This window comes from Onthophagus taurus, chromosome 11 (genome assembly GCF_036711975.1).
Source record: "Onthophagus taurus isolate NC chromosome 11, IU_Otau_3.0, whole genome shotgun sequence".
Lineage (NCBI taxonomy): Eukaryota > Metazoa > Arthropoda > Insecta > Coleoptera > Scarabaeidae > Onthophagus > Onthophagus taurus.
In genome coordinates, this window is record NC_091976.1 from 27,851,824 (window position 1) to 27,877,682 (window position 25,859).

General features: G+C 32.2%; 1 protein-coding gene across 1 annotated transcript; it reads left to right on the forward strand.

Moving 5' to 3' along the window:
- Positions 1–1,498: 1,498 nt before the first annotated feature.
- On the forward strand, positions 1,499–25,606 carry LOC111423685 (uncharacterized). Its single transcript, XM_023056963.2, has 4 exons — positions 1,499–1,791; positions 12,136–12,581; positions 18,277–19,773; positions 25,102–25,606. Exons 1-4 carry the CDS (start codon positions 1,777–1,779, stop codon positions 25,214–25,216), a joined length of 2,073 nt encoding a protein of 690 aa, XP_022912731.2. The 5' UTR covers positions 1,499–1,776; the 3' UTR covers positions 25,217–25,606.
- Positions 25,607–25,859: the final 253 nt, after the last annotated feature.

Here is a 25,859-nt window from a genome sequence, read left to right on the forward strand (position 1 = left end):
TATATCTTTTATAATATAGCAGCTATCAATTCCATCTATTTTAATCCCTAATTCTTCAAAAAGTCGACAATTTTTTGTCGAGAAAATCTTTACTCCAGTACCTTGACTTCCGTTTGGTGTGTTCCGAAATACTACATAGAAGGATTATTGCAATGGTGGCTCCGATCTATCCATCCAAAGAAGACTACCCAACCAAGATTCTGAAAGAGCGACCAAGAGTAACAAATTATTCAGGTTTTGGACCAATTTTCGATCCACAAGGATGTTAATCGACATTACTATAGCACTTGGCTTTGGGAACATCATGGATCCAAAAAACATCACCTGGATCCCAGATTACTGCCTGGGGGATGCTGGAAATGAAGAAAAAAGTTTTAAATAAAGTTTAAATTCAGCACAAACCTGACATTGATGTTAATATCGTTAACGTGTGCATTGTTTAGCACAATTTCGTACGAGAGAGGGAAAGAGATATAACATAGTTAGAAGATTTGCTGTAAGATCAGATATAAAGTTAATGGTGTCTTATAAAAATTAATCCTTTGTCAAAATCGTAAATATGTTGTACTACTTTTCTGTGTTTTTTACTTGATTTTCTGGTTTTCAAGATGTTTATTATCTTCGCAACGACATCTGACATTGTTCTTTTAATCTCAAGAATCAGCTCGGCCAATTTAACAAGACCTGGTTTTCTAAAAACTAATATAAATAAAAAATCGCCAACATACGATTCGACTCTAACAGACAATGTCGCACCGTTTTAGAAAGTTAGGTCAAAAAAAGTCGAAAGTGAAGATAAAAAAATTAAAATAAATAACGTTCTTAGTCTGTACAAAAGTTGATATGTAATTTTCGAACGCACTTTCACGCATATAACAGGTGTTTGTTTCCGGTTATTTAGTTATTATCTTATTTTTAATGATCTAAATTGAGTTATAAAGAAATAAAAATCGATAATGATGTAAATTAAATTTAACATAATGTTTCAAATATAATTTGAGATTCAGAAAACGGTATCGTTCTTATAACTTTCTCGCTAAGACGATTAAATATAAGCGGAGCTAATTACTTTTTTACTTTACATACGCTACCGAGAGAAATTTAAAAGTAGAAAACTAATATATAATTAATTAGATTTCTTAATCGTCCATTAACATTTTATTTCAAAAAAACTTTGTTATAAAATTTAAACCTTATAGTTTATTAATACTAAACATTATCTTAAAGAGAAGATTATGTATAAATAAAGTTTTTATGGAACTACTTAAAAAGAAAAGCTTTATTGGTTGATCTTTTGAAATGGCATTGAGTGTTAAACGTGAAATGTCGTAGTTCTTAAGCAACTTATAAAAGATGATACCAACAAGGATAAAATGTTAATTAAAGTGAAGAGTTATGTGAGAATGGGTTTAGTGGTAAGAGATCTAAAAGAAATGAAAGAAAGAGAAAAAGAAAAATTGTTGATTTTTTAAGGTTGAAACCATGTGCACTACGGCATCACCACCGTCTGTGGGGCCGTCGATGGGAAAATGTAGGTCGAAGTGTAGGAAAGGAAAGTGGATGGTTAACTGGCCGCCCATTGAGCTCGGAACATCCACTCTTTAACGCTTTGCCAGTGTGTTCGGTACATCGCGATCAACACAACCAGAAGCAGCTGAAGACATAGAATTTCAGTGTTAAAAATATTTTTTTAAGACCTTGTTTGAAGTAGTTTGTGTGGAAAATTCCTTAAAGTAAAATAAAAATTTATTATTAAGTGATTTAAAACTAAAAATAATGGAGCTTTTTAAGGTGAGTTAAAAAATGTTGAAATTGAACTTTTCTTTTCTATAAAAATTTTAATTTTCAATGTCACGGTCTCTTTGAAAATAAAATAAAAAAAAAACGTTTTAAATAAGTGAGAGTTGGTTGTTGGAATTTCGCCAAATACCGTGAAAGAGATGTCTGGTGTGGTATAACTTTCTTCTGTTCGTTGACCATTTTCACTGGTCGGGAAAATTGACCGGCTGTTACGAACGGAATGGTGAATAGAAACGATTCGTTAGATTGCTAGTTCCACCAATAAATTGATATTAAACGGATAAGCAGAGTTTTCTAATTGGTTTTTGCTATAGTTGCGGTTGATAATTTTAAATGAATCTCTGTTTATATCTATTTGCTTTGGGAAATCTTTCACCTTCAAAGAAATTTAATCTAAGATCATTTCTTTTAACAAAAAAATAATTGATTTCTTCTTTCAATTCAAATGAAAGTAATAAAAAGTTAGAAAGAAAAACTAAATCTATAAGGATTCTATAAATCCAGTAAATATTTATACCAGTTGCTTTACAACAAATTGAATGCTGCATTCAAATATTGAAGTTAGTTCCTGTACAATCTTTTGACTAGAAATGCAGTAGAAGAAGGAAACATTTTATACTAGAATGTTTCCTTGTTGCAAATTGATATTACAAGTGTTGGGTTGGACCATTAAGATAAACTAGTTGATTTCAGAAGAAGTTTTGTAATTCTAAATGGCAGAAATTGGCAGAATAAAGTGAGTGTTAGAAATGTTCTTGTTTGGATAATAACTTTTAGCAGATCTTATACCATTACCATATCAAGCGAGAAAGATATTTTCCAAGCCAAAAACTTTGTGACAGAATTAAAACGTTATCAAAATACACTCAGTAAAGGCCTTTGGAATCAATTTTAGCAAAATATGCATTCTTTCATTCCATTACAACATAAATAAACATTGCACGCAGTACATTTTGAGTGGGGTCTAGCTTTCGCAGAACAATTTTCACAACTTCCTCTTTCTTTTGAACTTGCGCTACAACATTTTTGTAGGCGCAGTAAATTTGAATATTTATTTATCAGACCTGTATCTACAGAACGACAAAAATCTGATAGAATATTGAGAATAAACATATTGAGCAAAAACTAACATTTTCAAAAATTCCTGGAAGCCGTGTTTATTGAAATTAAGAAATGAAACTTGTTTTAAATTGAAGCTTAAAGCTTTCTCTTTAAAATGATGTATAATAATTGTTGGGTTGGATTGGAAAAATATTGAGAAAAAAAATGTTGAAACAAAACTTACATTTTCGTATAACCTAAAAGAGTTAAAAAAAACGTTAATTTAAAAATTCCTGGAAGCCGTATTTATTGAAATTAAGGAATGAGACTTATTCTAAATTAAAGCTCAAAGCTTGCTCTTTAAAGTGATGTATAATAATTGTTGAGTTGAATTGGAAAAATATTGAGAAAAAAAATTTTGAAATACAACTTACATTTTCGTATAACCTAAATGTGTCAAAAAAGATGCTGATTTAAAAATTCCTGGAAGCCGTATTTATTGAAATTAAGGAATGAGACTTATCTTAATTAAAGCTCAAAGCTTTCTCTTTAAAATGATGTATAATAATTGTTGGGTTGGATTGGAAAAATATTGAGAAAAAAAATTTTGAAACTAAACTTACATTTTCGTATAACCTAAAAGTGGCAAAAAAGATGCTAATTTAAAAATTTCTGGAAGCCGTATTTATTGAAACTAAGGAATGAGACTTATTCTAAACTAAAGCTCAAAGCTTTCTCTTTAAAGTGATGTATAATAATTGTTGGGGTTGATTGGAAAAATATTGAGAAAAAAATGTTGACATAAAACTAACGTTTTCGTATAACCTAAAAGTGTCAAAAAGATGGTAATTTAAAAATTCCTGGAAGCCGTATTTATTGAAATTAAGGAATGAGACTTATTCTAAATTAAAGCTCAAAGCTTTCTCTTTAAAACGATGTATAATAATTGTTGGGTTGGATTGGAAAAATATTGAGAAAAAAAATTTTGAAATACAACTTACATTTTCTTATAACCTAAATGTGTCAAAAAAGATGCTGATTTAAAAATTCCTGGAAGCCGTATTTATTGAAATTAAGGAATGAGACTTATTCTAAATTAAAGCTCAAAGCTTGCTCTTTAAAGTGATGTATAATAATTGTTGAGTTGAATTGGAAAAATATTGAGAAAAAAAATTTTGAAATACAACTTACATTTTCGTATAACCTAAATGTGTCAAAAAAGATGCTGATTTAAAAATTCCTGGAAGCCGTATTTATTGAAATTAAGGAATGAGACTTATTCTAAATTAAAGCTCAAAGCTTTCTCTTTAAAACGATGTATAATAATTGTTGGGTTGGATTGGAAAAATATTGAGAAAAAAAAAGTTGAAACAAAACTTACATTTTCGTATAACCTAAAAGTGTCAAAAAAGATATTAATTTTAACATTTAAAACAAATTTTCCAAAATCAGCTCACTTTGTGGTTTCTGTAATAGTTTAATGTATGTTTACAAATATAACAAGATTGTTTAGAAATAATTTGTCGATCTTCTATGACTCTATGACATTCAAATTAGATTTGCCCTTTTCTGAATTTTGACTTAATTCAAATTTAATTCGATTTCTCAAAGCTCTAAAGTACAAGAATATGTCTAGAATTACATTAATCAAAAAGTGCATGAAAAATGAAAAACTAGACTTGAAAGAGACAATGAGCGTGATAGTTGATTGTTGCTGGATTCATGGAAGCAAATGGTTTGTAAATTGTGGAAACTCTTAGAGATGAGAAAACAGGATAGGATAAGATTGGAAATGATAAAGCAATTCATGAAGATCATGATGTGTCTTAGTTGCGTGTCCAAGTTGTACATTCAATGCAAATCGAAGTGCAGATTCCTGAATGAATAAAAGTTAGCTAAGGTGATTATGATGCTTAAAGACCTTAATAGCAGATTTCTGTGTTATCGTCATATAGAAATGTCGGCGTTGACTAAATGGTTGTGATTTAAACGTTAGGTCTATATCTATAATGTCGACTAGGAGTTTGTGCGTGATGAGCAAATCGAATTTATGGCTGGAAGTACGGAGAATGCGATATTCTCTGGCTTATACGAGAATGCCTGGGTTCAAGAGTTCTGTAATTCGAACAGTTCTGAACCCCCAGTATGCGTGGAAAGGTTCAGAACTGTTCGGATTACAGAACTATTGAACCAAAACAGGCCTTATGGCAAAAGACGTCAGTATGAATTACCTAAGTTCCAAAACATTATCATTATGCGGATGATTTATTGACATGCATTGTTGTATGGTGAAGTCAGCTTTATATCATTAGATAATATCTGATTTAGAGTTAGGTATTTGGAGTTGGACAACTGTGTATGTTATTCAGTTGATTTCCTTTGTATTTGTATTGGATTGCTTAGGACTTGGGTTACTTAATGGTTCAGTTGCTGTGTCGCTTAGTTGTTTTCCAGTTGGGTTGTTCTGTGAAACAGTTGGTTTGATGTTTGGATTCACTAAGTTTTGTGCAGTTCTATTGTGGTTTAGTTACTTTGATGTTGATTTCCTTAAAGTTGAATTATTTAGTGGATTAGTTTTTGGAATTGCTTTGAGGTTGGGTTGCTTTAAACTTGAGTTGCTGATTTGTTTATTGAATTCTCGTATTGAACTCATTGGTTGAGTTGTTTTCAGGTTGCCAACTAAGTTACTACTAAGTTACTAATTCGTTCTGTCACTTTGTAATTTGCTTGATTTGATGATGGGTTACTCAACAACTGGTTTCTTTAGGAGGTGCTGCTTTAGGGTTGGATTGGCTTGTCTTGAGTAGGTTTACGTTAACTTAAATGCTTTATGAGCCCTGGCATTCTGATTGCGCTGATGATGGAAAGTGGAATGTCTCTTTTCTTTCCTTTGTGAGACAGTTCATCACGACTTCACTTGTTACTCTTTGGCTTAAGAGATAGACCCCATTTCTTGTGGTCAACAAATAAAGCAAGATTGAGAAGCAACTGGAGATTCATACAGAATGGCAAAAGAGGTGGGATATTTTAAAAAACAGTCAGCTAGGCTTGTATATTGCTTTTTCTCTTACCTGGTTATGGTCTTATAAGGTCAATGTTGTTGATGCTGGAATTCGAAGACAGAAATATTTGTCAGGAATGTATATAGGATATTCTTGTTTCATAGTTCTTCTTGTTCTGTGCTATATATAAGTCAATAGCTCTAAAAATATATATGTTTGGCTGAATATACATGAAAATCTTCTTTTTGGGATTCAAATCATTTCTAGAAAGTAGTGGTCTTGTTGAAAAAAAGCTTGTAATTTTTTGATGGTGATAGTCAAATTCTGTCAAAAGGTTCCCTAAAGACAAGCCTTTTCTTCGTTGCTCTGCAAGTTTTCTATGAAAACCATATAAGTTTGAAGACTTTGTATGCTTAATTGACGTTTTATTTCATTTTGAACAACTTATTTCCTTTCTTTATCAATCCTGATAAAATTCTTCCTCAATTACTTTAACATGTTTAATACAAAATAATCATCACGACCCACTAACTCAACAAGCTTCTTCGTTCAACTTCTTTGTTTTTACTTCTTCGTTCCGTTAATTGATACGATTTTATAAATGAGTCTAAAGATAGAAGTTAAAACATAAAGAAAAAAAATGTATGAGTAAATTGTAAAAATAATAAGAACAAGAACTAAAGTGGGCGATCTTCACACAATGGCCTTTTTTTTTCTCGTTTACCACCTTTCTAGAGTTAGCGTTAAAAATTCCTTCGAGGTGATTTGCGACCGACGATTTATCTTCGTCTTCTTACGTCCAGACCAATTTTTTTGTACCCCGTATTATTATGGTAGCAGCTGTCCGCACAAAGACCGATTCTTTAATGAGGGTTAAAGTGAAATAAAAAAATTAATGAGAAACAAACAGGCAATAATCGACGCAAAAAATTGATTAAAAAAATTACGAATTTAATGAAAATGAAAGGAATGTTTTTCTTGTATTTTCACATTTCCGAACACGTGTTAATGTAGGAAGAAGCATCGTTTCGTCCATGAAATTATAATCTTTTGATTAAATTTGATTATATTTGCATGATTTCAAAATGAAATGTCACTTCCTTATTTTTTCCAAAAATGCAAAACAACTTGCAACATTAATCTTTGAAGTGTTCTTCTTCCATTATTAAAACGTCCAGTTGGCAATTTTAGATCTAATCGACATAACAACACGAATTACACACGCCTTCGCCGTCAATCAACGCGTTTTACAAGTTTAGATTTACATGAAACCATCATTAATCACTTTTTGAATGTAAATTTCATCGGTGTGGTTAACTAATTCTTTGTTATTACACTTGTTCAACATTGAATCGTTTAAATTTTTAGCATTTTTTTCGAAGGTCGTTTACAAACACGTGTCGAGCGAAGGAAAAGTTTTAGACACGTGTTTAAAAAACGTGATTGAAAAAGGAAAACGAAAAGTAAAAAAAAGATATTTATTAATCTGTCACGTCTGAAATTTGTGGTTAAAAAGTTATTAAAACGAATGCGGTTTAAGATTTTTATGGGTTCATAAAAGATCTTGAACCTTATTAGGTGAAAGAGATAACTTTAAAATTATGGTTAGCTACTTTCGGTTTTGTATGTTACTTTTTTTTTATACAAAATAAAAACTTTTGCTGCTCTACATTTTCTATAAAACACAATATGAGAACGAATGTTCGCTCTAAAAACAATGTGGGTTATGTTATTAGACTATGAACAAGTGTATAGAGAGATTAGAGAGAGAGTCACGATTTTACAATAGAAAATCGCAATTATTTTACTTTCTTTTGGGGTTTTGCGGCAATTCGTGATACTGATATTAACATATTTATTTAAGATTTTATTAAATTCCTTTTTCTTGATTTAATCAATAAATTTATATTGTTATTATCTATTTAATACATCTATATATTTAACTACAATTGTTAATGTATGTACATAGATAGAATCCAACCTCGAATTACCCCGAGATTCCGGGTATTCCCCGAGTTATCTAAACGATGTCTAAATCAAAGGCCTATCACTAGACCTAGAACCAGAATTATTCGGTTTAGCCCTACGTCCGTTAAGACGGCTAAACCCGTATATTTCTAGTTCTAGGTCTAGTGTTAGCTCCAATGCTAGTGTTAGTTCTTGCTTTAGTGGCTATTCAGTGTTAGGTTGTTGCATATTTTTCATTGAACCTAAACTAGAACTAGCACTAGACTAATAATCTAGCACTGAATAACAAGTACAACTAGAACTAACACTAGACAAACAGTCTAGCACTGAATAACAACTAAAACTAACACTAGATCTAGAACTAGAATCATTCGGGTTTAGCCCTACGTCTTAAGACGGCTAAACCCGACTGTTTCTAGTTCTAGATCTAGTGTTAGTTTTAATGCTAGTGTTAGTCCTTGTTTTAGTTGTTATTCAGTGTTAAATTGTTGTATATTTTTCATTGAACCTAAACTAGAACTAACATTAGATTAATAATCTAGCACTGAATAACGACTACAGCTGGAACTAACACTAGATCTAGAACTAGAATCATTCGGGTTTAGCCCTACGTCTCTTAAGACGGCTAAACCCGAATATTTCTAGTTCTAGGTCTAGTGTTAGTTGTAATGCTAGTGTTAGTTCTTGCTTTAGTTGCTATTCAGTGTTAGGTTGTTGTATACTTTTCATTGAACCTAAACTAGAACTAACACTAGACAAACAATCTAGCACTGAATAACTACTAAAACTAACACTAGTGTTAGTCCTTGTTTTGTTGTTGTTCAGTGTTAAATTGTTGTATATTTTTCATTGAACCTAAACTAGAACTAACAGTAGATTAATAATCTAGCACTGAATAACGACTACAGCTGGAACTAACACTAGATCTAGAACTAGAATCATTCGGGTTTAGCCCCACGTCTCTTAAGACGGCTAAACCCGAATATTTCTAGTTCTAGGTCTAGTGTTAGTTGTAATGCTAGTGTTAGTTCTTGCTTTAGTTGCTATTCAGTGTTAGGTTGTTGTATATTTTTCATTGAACCTAAACTAGAACTAACCCTAGACAAACAATCTAGCACTGAATAACAACTAAAACTAACACTAGATCTAGAACTAGAATCATTCGGGTTTAGCCCTACGTCTTAAGACGGCTAAACCCGAATGTTTCTAGTTCTAGATCTAGTATTAGTTCTAATGCTAGTGTTAGTCTTTGTTTTGTTGTTATTCAGTGTTAAATTGTTGTATATTTTTCATTGAACCTAAACTAGAACTAACAGTAGATTAATAATCTAGCACTGAATAACGACTACAGCTGGAACTAACACTAGATCTAGAAGTAGAATCATTCGGGTTTAGCCCTACGTCTCTTAAGACGGCTAAACCCGAATATTTCTAGTTCTAGGTCTAGTGTTAGTTGTAATGCTAGTGTTAGTTCTTGCTTTAGTTGCTGTTCAGTGTTAGGTTGTTGTATATTTTTCATTGAACCTAAACTAGAACTAACACTAGACAAACAATCTAGCACTGAATAACAACTAAAACTAACACTAGATCTAGAACTAGAATCATTCGGGTTTAGCCCTACGTCTTAAGACGGCTAAACCCGAATGTTTCTAGTTCTAGATCTAGTGTTAGTTCTAATGCTAGTGTTAGTCTTTGTTTTGTTGTTATTCAGTGTTAAATTGTTGTATATTTTTCATTGAACCTAAACTAGAACTAACAGTAGATTAATAATCTAGCACTGAATAACGACTACAGCTGGAACTAACACTAGATCTAGAACTAGAATCATTCGGGTTTAGCCCTACGTCTCTTAAGAAGGCTAAACCCGAATATTTCTAGTTCTAGGTCTAGTGTTAGTTGTAATGCTAGTGTTAGTTCTTGTTTTAGTTATTATTCAGTGTTAGATTGTTATATATTTTTCATTGAACCTAAACTAGAACTAACACTAGACTAATAATCTAGTACTTAATAACAACTAAAACTAGAACTAACACTAGATATAGAACAAGAATCATTCGGGTTTAGCCCTATGTCTTTTAAGACGGCTAAACCCGAATGTTTCTAGTTCTAGATCTAGTGTTACTTCTAATGCTAGTGTTAGTTCTTGTTTTCGTTGTTATTCAGTGTTAGATCGTTGTATATTTTTCATTGAACCTAAACTAGAACTAACACTGGACTAATAATCTAGCACTGAATAACAAGTACAACTAGAACTAACACTAGATCTAGAACTAGAATCATTCGGGCTTAGCCCTACGTCTATTCAGACGGCTAAACCCAAATGTTTCTAGTTCTAGATCTAGTGTTAGTTCTTGTTTTAGTTGTTATTCAGTGTTAGATTGTTGTATATTTTTCATTGAACTAAAACCAGAAGATTTAGATTTTACAATTTTAGATCATTTCAAAAATTTATTTCTCAAAAACTAAAAGCGATTTTTCAAAACGGCTTGTTGCATTAAAAAGAGGATATTTTAATTAATAATTGGTGATATTTCCACAAGGATCCTTCAAGAAATTAATTTTATAGCGAATTTTGAAAGTTATCGATGAAAATTGCAACATCGAAAATTTTGTCAAAACTTCAAATATTGTTTTCTCAAAAACTAAAAGTTATTTTTCAAAATGGGTTAGTTCATTGGAAAGATGACACTTTTATTAACTCTTTGGGAAATTTTCATACTCATATTCCAAGAAATGGATTTTATACAAATTTTTAAAACTTAATCGGCGAAAATTGTAAAATTCGAAAAAATTTTGATCATTTCAAAAATTTATTTCTCAAAAATTAAAAGTGATTTTTCAAAACGGCTTTTTGCATTAAAAAGAGGATATTTTAATTAATAATTGGTGATATTTCCACAAGGATCCTTCAAGAAATTAATTTTATAGCGAATTTTGAAAGTTATCGATGAAAATTGCAACATTGAAAATTTTATTGAAACTTCAAATATTATTTTCTCAAAAACTGAAAGTTATTTTTCAAAACGGGTTAGTTCATTGGAAAGAGCACACTTTTATTAACGCTTTGGAAAATTTTCATGCTCATATTCCAAGAAATGGATTTTATACAAATTTTTAAAACTTAATCGGCGAAAATTGTAAAATTCGAAAAAATTTTGATCATTTCAAAAATTTATTTCTCAAAAACTAAAAGCGATTTTTCAAAACGGCTTGTTGCATTAAAAAGAGGATATTTTAATTAATAATTGGTGATATTTCCACAAGGATCCTTCAAGAAATTAATTTTATAGCGAATTTTGAAAGTTATCGATCAAAATTGCAACATCGAAAATTTTATCAAAACTTCAAATATTGTTTTCTCAAAAACTAAAAGTTATTTTTCAAAACAGGTTGGTTCATTGGAAAGAGGACACTTTTATTAACACTTTGGGAAATTTTCATGCTCATATTCCAAGAAATGGATTTTATACGAATTTTTAAAACTTAATCGGAGAAAATTGCAAAATTCGAAAAAATAGTCGATCATTTCAAAAATTTATTTCTCAAAAACTAAAAGCGATTTTTCAAAACGGCTTGTTGCATTAAAAAGAGGATATTTTAATTAATAATTAGTAATATTTCCAGAAGGATCCTTCAAGAAATTAATTTTATAGCGAATTTTGAAAGTTGTTGGTGAAAATTGCAACATCGAAAATTTTATCAAAACTTCAAATATTGTTTTCTCAAAAACTGTAAGTTAATTTTCAAAACCGGTTGGTTCATTGGAAAGAGGACACTTTTATTAACACTTTGAGGAATTTTCATACTCATATTCCAAGAAATTGATTTTATACGAATTTTTAAAACTTAATCGGCGAAAATTGCAAAATTTGAAACAAATTTCGGTTCACTGGAAAGAGGACACTTTTATTAACATTTTGGGAAATCGTCTGAAAAGGCACGGCTAAACCCGAAACTTTCTAGTTCTAGGTCTAGTTTTAGTTCTAATGCAAGTGTTAGTTCTTGTTTTAGTTGTTATTCACTGCTAAATTGAATATTTTTATTGAACTAAAAGTATTACTAATTAATACACAACATAACCCAAAATTTTTTTGATATAACACACTTTTTATTACATTCATATTTCATTTAAAATTTAAAACAACTCATTATAAATTTTAATTATCAAAACGATAACCTATAAACCCAAATAAAATTATCATAAATCTTTACTAATAGAAATAGAAATCAAATAAAAAGTAAATTTAAAATCGGAATCGTTTTGGCCAAACCCAAGATCAATAGATTCTATCTTATCTTTTTAGTTCTTCTCGTATTTTTTCAGGCGCTCCTTCTATTGTTGTTCGTAACAATGGTCGCAACGGACCAGCAGGACAGTGGTGAAAAACCGGCCGTCACCGTTACCAGGACCGAATTAAAAGTGAGCAGAAGTTTAAATCCCGAAGAAACGCAAACTTTAAATGTTCGAACGAAAGATGGAAGCGTTGCTCAATTAATTGTTAAACGACGGGATGCTAAAAGCAAAATAAAAAGGGACCAAGAAATTGATAGTTCTAATAATGTTAATGAAAATTTAAGCAATAACGAACAATTGAATCAAAAAGCTTATTCAAGAGCTATTTATACGAATTGGATTCCGGTTTCTTCGGTTTATTTGAACCAACCGAATTTGTTAAGATTAGAAAATATTGCCGTTGTAAAAAATGCTACTGATCAACAATCGATTGGTTGGAGTAATGGAAAGCTTGGAAATGTGATTGATAGTGACAGGTGAGAGTAAATATTTAAATATATTTTATGGTATCTTTCAGGTTGTGTAATTGATGTGAAGTATTCAAAAGATATTAACACATCTTGCATGGAATAAAAAAAAAGTTGTGAAGTATTTTACGTTATAAGTTTCATTTTCACTTCTATTATTGATTTTATTTGTATTGCACAACATCTTTTTCAAGACAAATTTATTAAATTCTTAAGCTTAAAATAATTTTCTTCTATTTATCAAACATTATTTATTACCTTCTTCCCTGTAATTTCTTCACTAATCTTAGATTAAAATCTTGAACAGTTAATTAAATACACCTTTAAGTTATGAAGATTTTTAAAAAAATTAACAAAATACCGTTCATCATTCCTTATTATAACAGGATTGTTATAACTAGATTATTGTAATTTTTCTTTCTGCTTAGATAACTATAGACTTCCTGGTATCGCTAATCCATTAATTAATGGATTTTGTGTAGGTCAGATTATTATCATACGATTTCTATCCGATCGATTTGAATTGAATGCTCAACATCGGTATACACTTAATAATCAAATCGTTTGAGAGTGGTTTATTTGCTCAATTCGCGATCGTTTAATTATGTGCGTTTGTTCGAAACCATTAGGTTCCATTTGTATTTGACCATTAGAATCACAATGGAACCGTAAAATGGTTTGATCTATAGCGTTTTGTATTCTTGACCTTGTTTCCATCATTTCAATGTTAATTTCTTTAAGTTTTCTCTTTTTAATAGATAAAACAAAGAAAATTAATTGACTAAAATTAAATTGACTGGTTAATGAATGTGTTAATGATTAAATGTAATCAGATTTGTCGTTAAATTCTAAGTAATCAGGTTCTTCTTGATGTTAGAAGTGAAATCACGCGCATTAATTCACAAAAGCACGAATCTACTCAATAAACATGCACTTTCTCGTATCGTCAAGGGTTTGGAGGCCATGGTGGTGCAACAAAGCTAGATAATTTTATTCAAATCGTGTTCACCTTACCCTAAGTAAAAGGAGAATAAGTAAGAGATATAAATAAAGAGATTTTGTCATCGTTTATTGAAATCCAAAATTTTTTTTTCTTTTCAAACTGTAATTATTAAACATCTCGTTAAGATTCTATTCTTCTGCAGAAGCAAATTCAGATGGAGTGTTAAATGGATCTTGAATTTAGGCAATTTTATCGAAATATTCATTTTGAAAATATTGCTTTCATATCTTTTTTGCGGAAGCACTTCTTGTGATGTAGACGACCAGCTATTTTTCCATCTTTTTGGAGATCGTCCATGTGATGTGAGGAGGTTGTGTGTTCAGAAGGGTGGAAAATGGGTTTATGAAAGATGAATTGATGGGTGGGGTAGCTATGTTCAGTAAGATCCAGTATATTCAGCTCATAACGGGTCATGGTCCATTCAATGTATATTTGAACAGGTTTCGGCTGAGAGAGACGAACATATCCTTTTGTGTGGGGTACTTGCATCATATCTTGCAGGAGTGTCCAAATGGGAGGAGAGTGGAGAGGAGGTCAGGATATTGATGACAGCGATATGAATGAATGCATCTGGTTGGTGGCAGGAGTTGTGTTTAATTATGATGACGAGAAACGCTAGTTGTTGGTAGACGGAGGCGGTGGTTGGGTGGAGAAGAAGAAGAACGTTGGTCAGCAATCTCTAGCAATCTTTGGAAATGTATTTTTTTCATCTGCCGTCTCGCATTCCTTCCGAATTTTTTTGTTTCTTCTCTAATCTCATAGTTTGTTCCCAGTAGTAGCTCTCAAGATCGCCACCTCATTGGTATGCACCATCCTTTTGTTTTTCCGCTGTATTTTCCAGTATATGTCATCAGCGTTGTTCTTGAATTCTCCATAAGATCATATGCTTACACTCAATTAAATGTGGTCTATTTTACATCATATTTTACAGTTTTACATCTGCACTGCTCTCTAGTTATTCTTCTCCTTCCTCAGCCTGTATTCGTCCACTGCTTGACATAAGCCCATTCACATCCCTACCCTACACATTATCGATACACCTCTCAAACAGTTAAACACTTGTGGATGATGAAGGATTCTGCGTTGTCTGTGCATTGTTCTCTCTGCAGGAAGGTTTATTTCTGTTTATATTCCCTACGCAAACTTGGTTATTTCCTTCCACCTATTCTTCGTCGCAACCTTTGTTACTCTTTAATTCTCCCCAATTTGGGCTATGCCGATCCCGTGTACCCACACTTTTCAATTAGTCTCCGTAACAAATTAGACCGCTTTATTTTCGACCTGACAAAGTATGACCATGTTACACCATATCGTAATCATCTCGAAATGCTCACCGTTGAGCATTTCATTTTGTTCTTGTTCTTTCTTGTTCTTTTTCAGATACTTGACATGTAGACTTATTTCTTTTTTTTTTGTTCTTTTTTTCCATAGTTGCCATATTAATTATTTATCTTAATGCCATACATACATTGCCGACTATAAATTGATCTTTTGTCAACCTTGTGTTAATGTTATAGAGTAATGTACACTGTTGGAAATAATTCACGCGCACACCCTGTATAATCTGAACGCGTGTGTCTAGCGGAATAAAATTTGGTATGGATGTAGTACTAAAGTAGTGTAACTTACTCTCACATGGAGAGCGGCACAACTCTGCTGGGAGATGAAACATCAATAGCGAGAGTATCCCCCGTAAGCTTCGCGTACCATCGCTACACGACGTGGCATGGAGTCTATAAGTCGCTGTATTGTAGCGAGAGGGATGGCCAACTATGCCACCTCAACTCGCCTCCATAGCTCCAAAACGTTAGCCGGGGAAGCCGGATAACGTTGAAGTCTCCGACCAGTCATTTCCCAAACATGTTCGATTGGACTCAGATCCGAAAAACGAGCTGACCTAGGAAGCATTCGTATACGGTGCTCTTCCACAAAGGTCTGTACAATACGCCCGATGTGCGTTTGGACGTTGTCGTGCATGTATAGGAGCACGACGTAACGGACCGTAGCACCTCATCTACGTATCGTTGACCCGTCATGGTCTGCTATACACGCAGCAGACATGTACGTCCACCATGTGTAATAGCACCCCATACCAAAATGCTCGGTTGTCGGTGGATAGGGCATTCTTGCACGCACTGCTCGAGTAGACGATCACCACGTCTCCGACGAACTAAAATTCGCGCATCACCAGTGCTCAATTCGAATCTTGATTCGTCGGAAAACAAAATGTCCCTCTACTCGGCAACCCACTAATGCCTAGCGTTGACCCACTCGTGACGTATGCTGCGGTGCTCGGGTGTTACTGGAATCCGCTGTATCGCACGACGCGCGCGTAGTCCACTATCTACCAAACGCCGCCATACAGTTCGCGTAGTGAGTGAGCCTTCCCCTGCCGGTGGCCAAACAGCTCCAAGTTGCCTTGAGGAGGACGCACACGACGCTAAAGCGCTGAGCACAAGAGTGCGATCCTCGTGTGCTGGGGCCGCGGCTGTAGGTACCTATGTCCTACCTCAGACCATTCTCGCCATGCCCGTTGCACTGCCGATAACTACCACTCGCGACGACGCGCAATTTCACGTAACGATACACCCTCAATGTGCATACCCACAAACATTCCTCGCCCAAACTCGCTTAAGTAACGCGATCGCTCATCCATTGCGCACAGAGTACGATAACAATGTGGTCCCTCACACCACACTAAAAACGACCGGTATTTTCCATCCACTTCGGTCTCCATAGCGACGGAATGTTCCACTTGGAAGGGCGGCTCAGTCAACAATGCCGCGACGGAACAACTCAAAACTCGCTGAATAAACTCGTCTACAGTAAAGCTTTGTGCTCCGCAAATATTATGGATTTATCTTCACGCGTTCAGATTATATAGGGTGTGCTCGTGAATTATTTCCAACAGTGTATATTCTTCTGTTATTATTATAAATCTTGGTGGCAATAAACTTATTATTATTACACCTCTCTTGCGGTTTTTCTGCACCTTTTCTAGTTTCTCGTGATCTCCAAAAGGTTATGTCCATTGTTATGGCCATATGCCCAACTCATTGCTACTTAAGTCTTGCTACTCACCTCTTAACATCTGTCACTTGTGTTCTTTTCAAATGTCGCTATTGTAACTCCCAGCATTGCTCGTTCCATCGCTCTTTTGGCTTACATTAAGTTGTTGTGCAGTTATCTTTGTCTAAGCTATGATTTCAAGTCCGTAAGTCCGTAAGCAGATTGCAGCTATCAAACACCTCTCTTTTAGAAGTCTCGGCATTTCTTTGTTTTCTGTATAAAACTAACAATTTTAATAGTTTGACCAAGATATATATACTGGCTTACATTCTCTAAATAGGTTGTCAATGGCAACATCACTTTATGTCCATGTCTGACCTGACCAGTAGGTATCACATCGTTTGCGAACCTTAAGTCATACAAGCATACAGCATCTACATTCAGACCCATATTTTTCAAATCCACTTGTTTAAATACATTTTCCAAGGTTGTCAAGGTGAACAACTTGAGAGAAATTGTGCCACCCGACTGAGAACGTTTTTACCAAGAGGAATTTTTATGAATGTTTATAAATTTTTGATTATGGCGGTGTATTCCGAATCTGTTCTAGCGTCTTTTAGTGCTGACAGTCTAACTATTACCATAGTTTTTTTCCCTCTGTGTTCTAACAACTTGGTCAGCCATGTATCCATGTTTTACCTTATACACTTGTTCTATGATTCGGTTAAGATGTTAAAAAGCTGTGACCTAAGGCTATCATTCTGCCTTATATCCACAATTGTGGTAATTTGGTTTACATTAAGTTGTCTGAATGTTTCTATTATGTTTGATGTTTTGAGCAATTTCTCGTAAGCGTAGTAGCACCTGTTACCATTTGCAACTCAGGATCTACATTGTGCTATAACGCTGATGCTAGAAAATCATGATACTTACCCCATTCCAACTATGGATTTCCTATTAGGTCATGATAACGTAGCTCAGTACAAGGTGTAAGGTACAGCGTAAGGTTTTAGAATTGTCACCCAAGCACAACTTATTCCTCCATTCCTTTAATTAAGGAGTGCCTCTTTTATTGCATTCGTTGAATGAGGAATAAAAAATGAGTAAACTCTAATAAGTTTTAACGATCATTGTTGAGGTCACCGAGAGATTCCGCACGAATGAGAAGTGATCACAGAAATAAATCAGGAGTTGAGATTTATTGGGATCTCGATTGTAAAAGGAAGTTGTCGCTATGTTACTACTTGGTGTTATGATTGTAAACATATTGAACTTCAATAAAAGTTGTCTCAACAATGACGCAGCTGTTGTGAATGCAAAATAAAAGAAATATGCAGGTTTTTATTACTAATCTGAATACTTATATGCATACATTTATTAGCCACCTTATTAATTCTTAGAAAATTTTCTGTTTTCGTTTGTGATCAAATTTCAATAACTTTCCGTAACCTTCAAGTAAATAAAGAGTAACAAATAACTTTTTATCGTCGTTGACCAACATTTTCCTTTTTTACCACACACCTTCAACCACGTTACTTAACTCAAAATGAAACTCTTCTATTGACCAACAAAGCCCATGTATTATTCATCAAATAACATCCACACCTAACGCAAACGGAATACCCACATTCACTCTTTACATACCACAAAAGAATTTTTTTCAATCACTCATTTTAATTTTGTATATTTTAGAATTCCTCACGTGCCAAAGCCGGTTACAATAGTCTCGGATGATATTTTCGTAAAACCAGCAGCCGAAAAGAAACGAGGACGTTCGTTGGTTAGCATAGATACGGATGGAATCCCGGTTATTCACGGAGTAAGAGTACCAGATGACGAGAATGATAAACAACAAACGTGGAGAAATGCCAGGGTTATTAACGGCGAATTAGTTCCGTACGAAGAAGGTTATAAACCCCCACCAGCCAAACCACTTGGCGAGTTAGTTTACGCAAGCCAAAGTAATCAAGAAAATAAAAATGTTGAAGACCAACGCGGATTTGGACCGTTCAATAAAGAGGATAACTTTAAATCGGACGATGTCAGAAAAGTTAACGAAGAAAGAACCGAAAGAAATTACGTCCGATTTGGTACATCAGGAATTGGGCCATTTACTAAAGAAGATAACGAAAAATTTGTTAGCGGGGATTTATTAAAATACCTCAAAGAAATCAACGAGAAAGAATCAAAAAAAGATTATTCATCAGCAAGAAAATTTCGAAGCTATGAATCTCCTCAAATGCAAAGAAGAATGCTTCAATATGGAGGAAATCCTTCTTATCCAAACTCCCAACTTTACACACCCTCCACAAAACTAAGCCCCGTTAATTTTAACGAAGGTGTAAGAACCCCCGTTCTTCAATACGCCCACCCCGAACTTGGCGTCCAACCAGCTAAAGCTAGTCAAGAAGAAGAAAGCAGATATAATTACAATTATCATCACAACACAGCAAACACAGCTGATTACAACCATTATGATATCAAACCAGAAGATAATTCCGATTTAGACCAAAATAACCATCAATATTACACAGATTACTACAAAAAAGATTTAATGCAATATCCTTACAACACTTATTACGTCAAATCAAAACCAGAACAACCATTTTGGATGAAAATAACTGAAAGCATCAAAGATAACGTTCAAAGTGGTTTTGAGAGGATGCAACAATTAACCCGACCAGTATTTGAACCCCTCGTTGAAGCCACCCAAAAAATTTCACACAATCTCGGTCTTACCCACACTCCATCAAGTACAACAGCCCAAAATAAAGTTGGATTTATCACCCCGATGACAACTTCAGTAATTTTGCCAGCTTTGGGATTAGTAGCTGGTGGTGCTGCTCTTGGATTAGGTGCTGCCGCCGTTGGAAGATACCTCCAACCAGAAGATTTAAGAAATTTCAACGGATATCCAAATGATATTTTTGTAATTATGCAAGAAGACCAAAATAATAAAAATGGCCAAGAAAATAGAAGATTTAGAAGGAGTATTAACGACGATGAATACATTCAAGAATTGGATCGTGAAGTTAAAAGTGATGGTCTTGGTAAATTCGGTCAGTTGAATTCACCTCAGGTGTGGTCGGACACTCCTTGTTCGAAAAGGGCTTTTTGTGAAGCGATGATCCAACAAAACCACGATGAGGTGATTGTTATGGAGAAAAAAATGGACTCGTTATTAGCCATGTAAGTATTTTTTTTTTAATTATTAAATTAATTATCTATGGATCGGAGAATCTTATTGCGCAATTTATTAAGAGACACTGACCTTTGACTGTGGTTGTTGAAAAGAGGCGCGAGTTTAAGTGCTTCTTCAAGCACAGGTACACGAGAAAGTAGTTTTTTTTTCTTCATGTAATTTCTTTTACCTTGCCCATTGAACGACGAGGCATGTGGACGACGAAGCCGGTGTCCTCGATTTAGGTCAAAGAAAGCGTAAACTGTTAAGCTGCTTTAGAAGAAGAAGACGTGATTACCAGAAGAGTTAATAAATTTATTTCTTGATTGATATTAATCAAAGAAAATAATCGATAAATATTACAAATTAAAATTTTTTGAAAGAAAAATTTTTTAAAATTAACAAAAATTTTCACTTAAGTTTACTTGGAGTTTCATTTAAGGAAATAAAACGATTATTTTCTTCATTGTTTTTCTTTCTGCTGACATAATTTGTGGCTTGCTGAGTATGTCAACAAGAAAAGAAAGATGCTCGAAGAAGTGGAAAAGGTTTGGCTGTTAAGCAGCAGGTTTCTTGCGGACCTCTAGACGTGATTCACTGTCTGGGTCAAAGAGAAAGTAAAACGCCGGCATTCTTCACGCATCGCACCTCTTCGATTATCGCCCGGAATCCCGTACCATCATCATCATCTTTGATGTATCCACAACGGTGTCGGCTCCTTTTATTCACAATGTCGTTTTATGGCAGAGGTTCTCAAATTTTTTTTTGCTGATAAAATAGTTTTGGTGTTATAAGTTGTGTAAATTTCATTAACTATATCTGCGAAGTCGATTTCTTACGGATTTTTAAACTTTCATAACCATTTCAGAGAAAAGAAAAGTTTCGATCGAGTTTAAACCTCTCTATCTCAAGATCTAACAATTTTTTTTTAAATGGATTATTTACTGGAAAGAACACACTTTTATTGTTAAGTAGTGTAAATTTCACCAACTATATCCGCGAAGTCGATTTTTTACAGATTTTTAAAGTTTTATAATCATTTCAGAGAGAAGTCAAGTTTCGGTCGAGTTTAAACCTCTCTATCTCAAAAACTAACAGCAATTTTTTGAAATGGGATTGTTTATGGGAAAGAGCATACTTTTATTGCTAAGTAGAGTAAATTTCATCAACTATATCTGTAAAGTCGATTTTTTATGGTTTTTTAAAGTTTCATAACCATTTCAGAGAGAAGAAATTTCGGTCGAGTTTAAACCGCTCTATCTCAAAAACTAACAACAATTTTTTAAAATGGGATTGTTTATTGTAAAGAACACACTTTTATTGCTTAGTAGAGTAAATTTCATCAACTATATCTACGAAATCGATTTTTTACGGATTTTTAAACTTTCGTAATCATTTCAGAGAGAAAAAATTTCGGTCGAGTTTAAACCTCTCTATCTCAAAAACTAACAACAATTTTTTAAAATGGGATTGTTTATTGGAAAGAACACACTATTATTGCTAAATAGTATACATTTTATCAACTATATCTGCGAAGTCGATTTTTTTACGGATTTTTAAAATTTCATAACTATTTCAGAGCGAAGAAAAGTTTGGGTCTAGTTTAAACCTCTCTATCTCAAAATCTAACAGCAATATGTTAAAATGGGATTGTTTATTAGAAAGAACACACTTTTATTGTTAAGTAGTGTAAATTTTGTCAACTATATCTGTGAAGTCAATTTTTTATGGTTTTTTAAAGTTTCATAACCATTTCAGAAAGACGAAATTTCGGTCGAGTTTAAACCTCTCTATCTCAAAAACTAACCACAGTTTTTTAAAATGGGATTGTTTATTGGAAAGAACACACTTTTATTGCTTAGTAGAGTAAATTTCATCAACTATATCTGCGAAATCGATTTTTTACAGATTTTTAAACTTTCATAACCATTTCAGAGAGAAGAAATTTCGGTCGAGTTTAAGCCTCTCTATTTCAAAAACTAACAATAGTTTTTTAAAATGGGATTGTTTATTGGAAAGAACACACTTTTGTTGCTAAATAGTGTAAATTTTATCAACTATATCTGCAAAGCCGATTTTTTTACGGATGTTTAAAGTTTCATAACAATTTCAGAGAGAAGAAAAGTTTCGGTTAAGTTTAAACCTCTCTATCTCAAAATCTACCAGCAATATGTTAAAATGGGATTGTTTATTGCAAAGAACACACTTTTATTGTTAAATAGTGCAAATTTCATCAGCTATATTTGCGAAGTCAATTTTTTACAGATTTTTAAAGTTTCATAATTATTTCAGAGAGAAGTTTCGGTCGAGTTTAAACCTTTCTATCTCAAAAACTAATAACAATTTTTTAAAATGGAATTGTTTATTGGAAAGAACACACTTTTATTGCTAAATAGTGTAAATTTTATCAACTATATCTGCGGAGTCGATTTTTTTACGGATTTTTAAAATTTCATAACCATGTCAGAAAGAAGAAAAGTTTCGGTCAAGTTTAAACCTCTCTATCTCAAAATTTAACTGCAATTTTTTAAAATGCGATTGTTTATTGTAAAGAATACACTTTTATTGTTTAGTAGAGTAAATTTCATCAACTATATCTGTAATGTCGATTTTTTATGGTTTTTTAAAGTTCCATAATCATTTCAGAGAGAAGAAAAGTTCCGGTCAAGTTTAAACCTCTATCTCAAAATCTAACTGAAATTTTTTAAAATGCGATTGTTTATTGTAAAGAACACACTTTTATTGCTTAGTAGAGTAAATTTCATCAACTATATCTACGAAATCAATTTTTTACGGATTTTTAAACTTTCATAATCATGTCAGAGAGAAGAAATTTCGGTCGAGTTTAAACCTCTCTATATCAAAAACTAACAACAATTTTTTAAAATGGGATTGTTTATTGGAAAGAACACACTTTTATTGCTAAATAGTGCAAATTTTATCAATTATTTCTGCGAAGTCGATTTTTTTTACGCATTTTAAGTTTCATAACCATTTCAGAGAGAAGAATAATTTCGGTTGATTTTAAACCTCTCTATCTCAAAATCTAACTGCAATATGTTAAAATGGGATTGTTGATTGGAAAGAACACACTTTTATTGTTAAGTAGAGTAAATTTCATCAACTATATTTGCGAAATCGATTTTTTACGGATTTTTAAACTTTCATAATCATTTCAGAGAGAAGAAATTTCGGTCGAGTTTAAACTTCTCTATCTCAAAAACTAATAACAATTTTTTAAAATGGAATTGTTTATTGGAAAGAACACACTTTTATTGCTAAATAGTGTAAATTTTATCAACTATATCTGCGGAGTCGATTTTTTTACGGATTTTTAAAATTTCATAACATGTCAGAAAGAAGAAAAGTTTCGGTTGAGTTTAAACCTCTCTATCTCAAAATCTAACAGCGATATGTTAAAATGAGATTGTTTATTGGAAAGAACACACTTTTATTGTTAAGTAGAGTAAATTTCATCAATTATATCTGCGAAATCGATTTTTTACGAATTTTTAAACTTTCATAATCATTTCAGAGAGAAGAAATTTCGGTCGAGTTTAAACCTCTCTATCTCAAAATCTAACAGAAATTTTTTAAAATGGGATTGTTTATTGGAAAGAACACACTTTTATTGCTAAGTAGCGTAAATTTCATCAACTATATCTGTAAAGTCAATTTTTTATGGTTTTTTAAAGTTTTATAACCATTTCAGAGAGAAGAAAAGTTTCAGTCAAGTTTAAACCTCTCTATCTCAAAATCTAACAGCAATATGATAAAATGGGATTGTTTATTGGAAAGAACACACTTTTATTGTTAAATAGTGCAAATTTCATCAACTATATTTGCGAAGTCGATTTTTTACAGATTTTTAAACTTTCATAATCATTTCAGAGAGAAGTTTCGGTCGAGTTTAAACCTCTCTATCTCAAAATCTAACAGCAATTTTTTAAAATGGGATTGTTTATAGGAAAGAGCACACTTTTATTGCTAATCAGTGTAAATTTTATCAACTATATCTGCGAAGTCGATTTTTTTACGGATTTTTAAAATTTCATAATCATTTCAGAGAGAAGTTTCGGTCGAGTTTAAACCTCTCTATCTCAAAAATTAACAACAATTTTTTAAAATGGGATTGTTTATTGGAAAGAACACACTTTTATTGTTATGTAGAGTAAATTTCATCAACTATATCTGCGAAATCGATTTTTTTTACGGATTTTTAAACTTTCGTAATCATTTCAGAGAGAAAAAATTTCGGTCGAGTTTAAACCTTTCTATCTCAAAAACTAACAACAATTTTTTAAAATGGGATTGTTTATTGGAAAGAACACACTTTTATTGCTAAATAGTGTAAATTTTATCAACTATATCTGCGAAGTCGATTTTTTTACGGATTTTTAAAGTTTCATAACCATTTCAAAGAGAAAAAAAGTTTCGGTCAAGTTTAAACCTCTCTATCTCAAAATTTAACTGCAATTTTTTAAAATGCGATTGTTTATTGTAAAGAACACACTTTTATTGCTTAGAAGATTAAATTTCATCAACTATATCTTCGAAATCGATTTTTTACGGATTTTTAAACTTTCATAATCATTTCAGAAAGAAGAAATTTCGGTCGACTTTAAACCTCTCCATCTCAAAAACTAACAACAATTTTTTAAAATGGGATTGTTTATGGGAAAGAGCACACTTTTATTGCTAAGTAGAGTAAATTTCATCAACTATATCTGTAAGATCGATTTTTTATGGTTTTTTAAACTTTCATAACCATTTCAGAGAGAAGTAAAGTTTCTGTCGAATTTAAACCTCTCTATCTCAAAAACTAACAACAATTTTTTAAAATGGAAAAATTTATTGGAAAGAACAAACATTTATTAATAATTAGTGAGCATCTTATAAACAGATTCCATTGAATCGATTTTTTACAGATTAAAAAGAAAATGTTAGCTTGCAAAATGGGAAACATATTGTTTGAAGTTTAAAATCTCAAGAACTAAAACGATATTTCATAAACGGTTTTCGCCATCAAAATGCTCAAATCATTCTTCATAATTGTTGACAATTTCAAAACGATATCTGCAAAAATCGATTTTTTATGATTTTTTTCAAACAAATTGTTAATTGTTGAAATTTCTCAAAAATGTTGAGAACCACTGTTTTACGATAACGACACGCATTCATCAGTATTCAAGATGATGAAAAAACTTGTCGAACCCGTGGAATGCCATAAAGAAAGTTCTTTTCGAAATTTTTATAATTTATTCATTTCTTTTTTTTCTATTTCATTTTTCTGTTATCCTTGTTCTAGATTTTTTTTGATTTGAGGAATTTTTTAGGGCACATCCTGATATAACGAGAGCCGTTTCTGAACATCTTCAAGATGTAATGGATGCCATAAAAGCCAAAGACTGTTCGAGGTTTGTGTGCCAAAAGAAAAAGAATTTTCCTTGAAGAAAGCGGAGAGAAGAAAAAACTAGGTAACTAGAAGATAAATGATGATAAGAAGATTACCAGAGGATCTAGATTTTTTTAGATGGAAGAGAAGAAGCTAAATACCATTTTAAATAAGGAAATAAAAAAAATATTTATTTTTTCGTAGAGTTAAGTTTTTTTATTGTACATACCATGAAAGTTACTGAATAAATTTAATAAAAAAAATTAGTAATAGATTATAAATAAAATAAATAATCGTTTTTGTTTAGAATTAATTTATTAAAATGAAAAATGTTTTTAAGGCTTTACTAAAAAGAATAATTATGCTGTAAAATAAAATCGTTTTATGTAATAAATAAATTTTTTTGTTGATGGATTGATTTTAATAAATTATTTGATATAAAATTATTTATCTTTTATTATTTATTATTATTAAGTTATTATCTGATGAAATAAATTTCTTTATTATCCAAACTTATCAATTTAAAACGCTTCGTTGATCACCGATGATCATCAAACCACTTCTTAACATAACCAAAAAAATTTTTGAACCGTGGAAACAATAGACAATTTTCGAAATAAAGTTTCCATAAATAATAAGTTGAGTGCACGAACAACATTTTTTCTGCCTCTTTCCTTTTTACAATCGCTATTGTTTTTC

Excerpts from the sequence above, each read along its gene's own strand:
- LOC111423685 (XM_023056963.2), top strand. Across the intron at positions 12,582-18,276 it reads AATGTGATTGATAGTGACAG|AATTCCTCACGTGCCAAAGC; the intron begins GTGAGAGTAAAT and ends TGTATATTTTAG. Across the intron at positions 19,774-25,101 it reads ATGGACTCGTTATTAGCCAT|GGCACATCCTGATATAACGA; the intron begins GTAAGTATTTTT and ends GGAATTTTTTAG.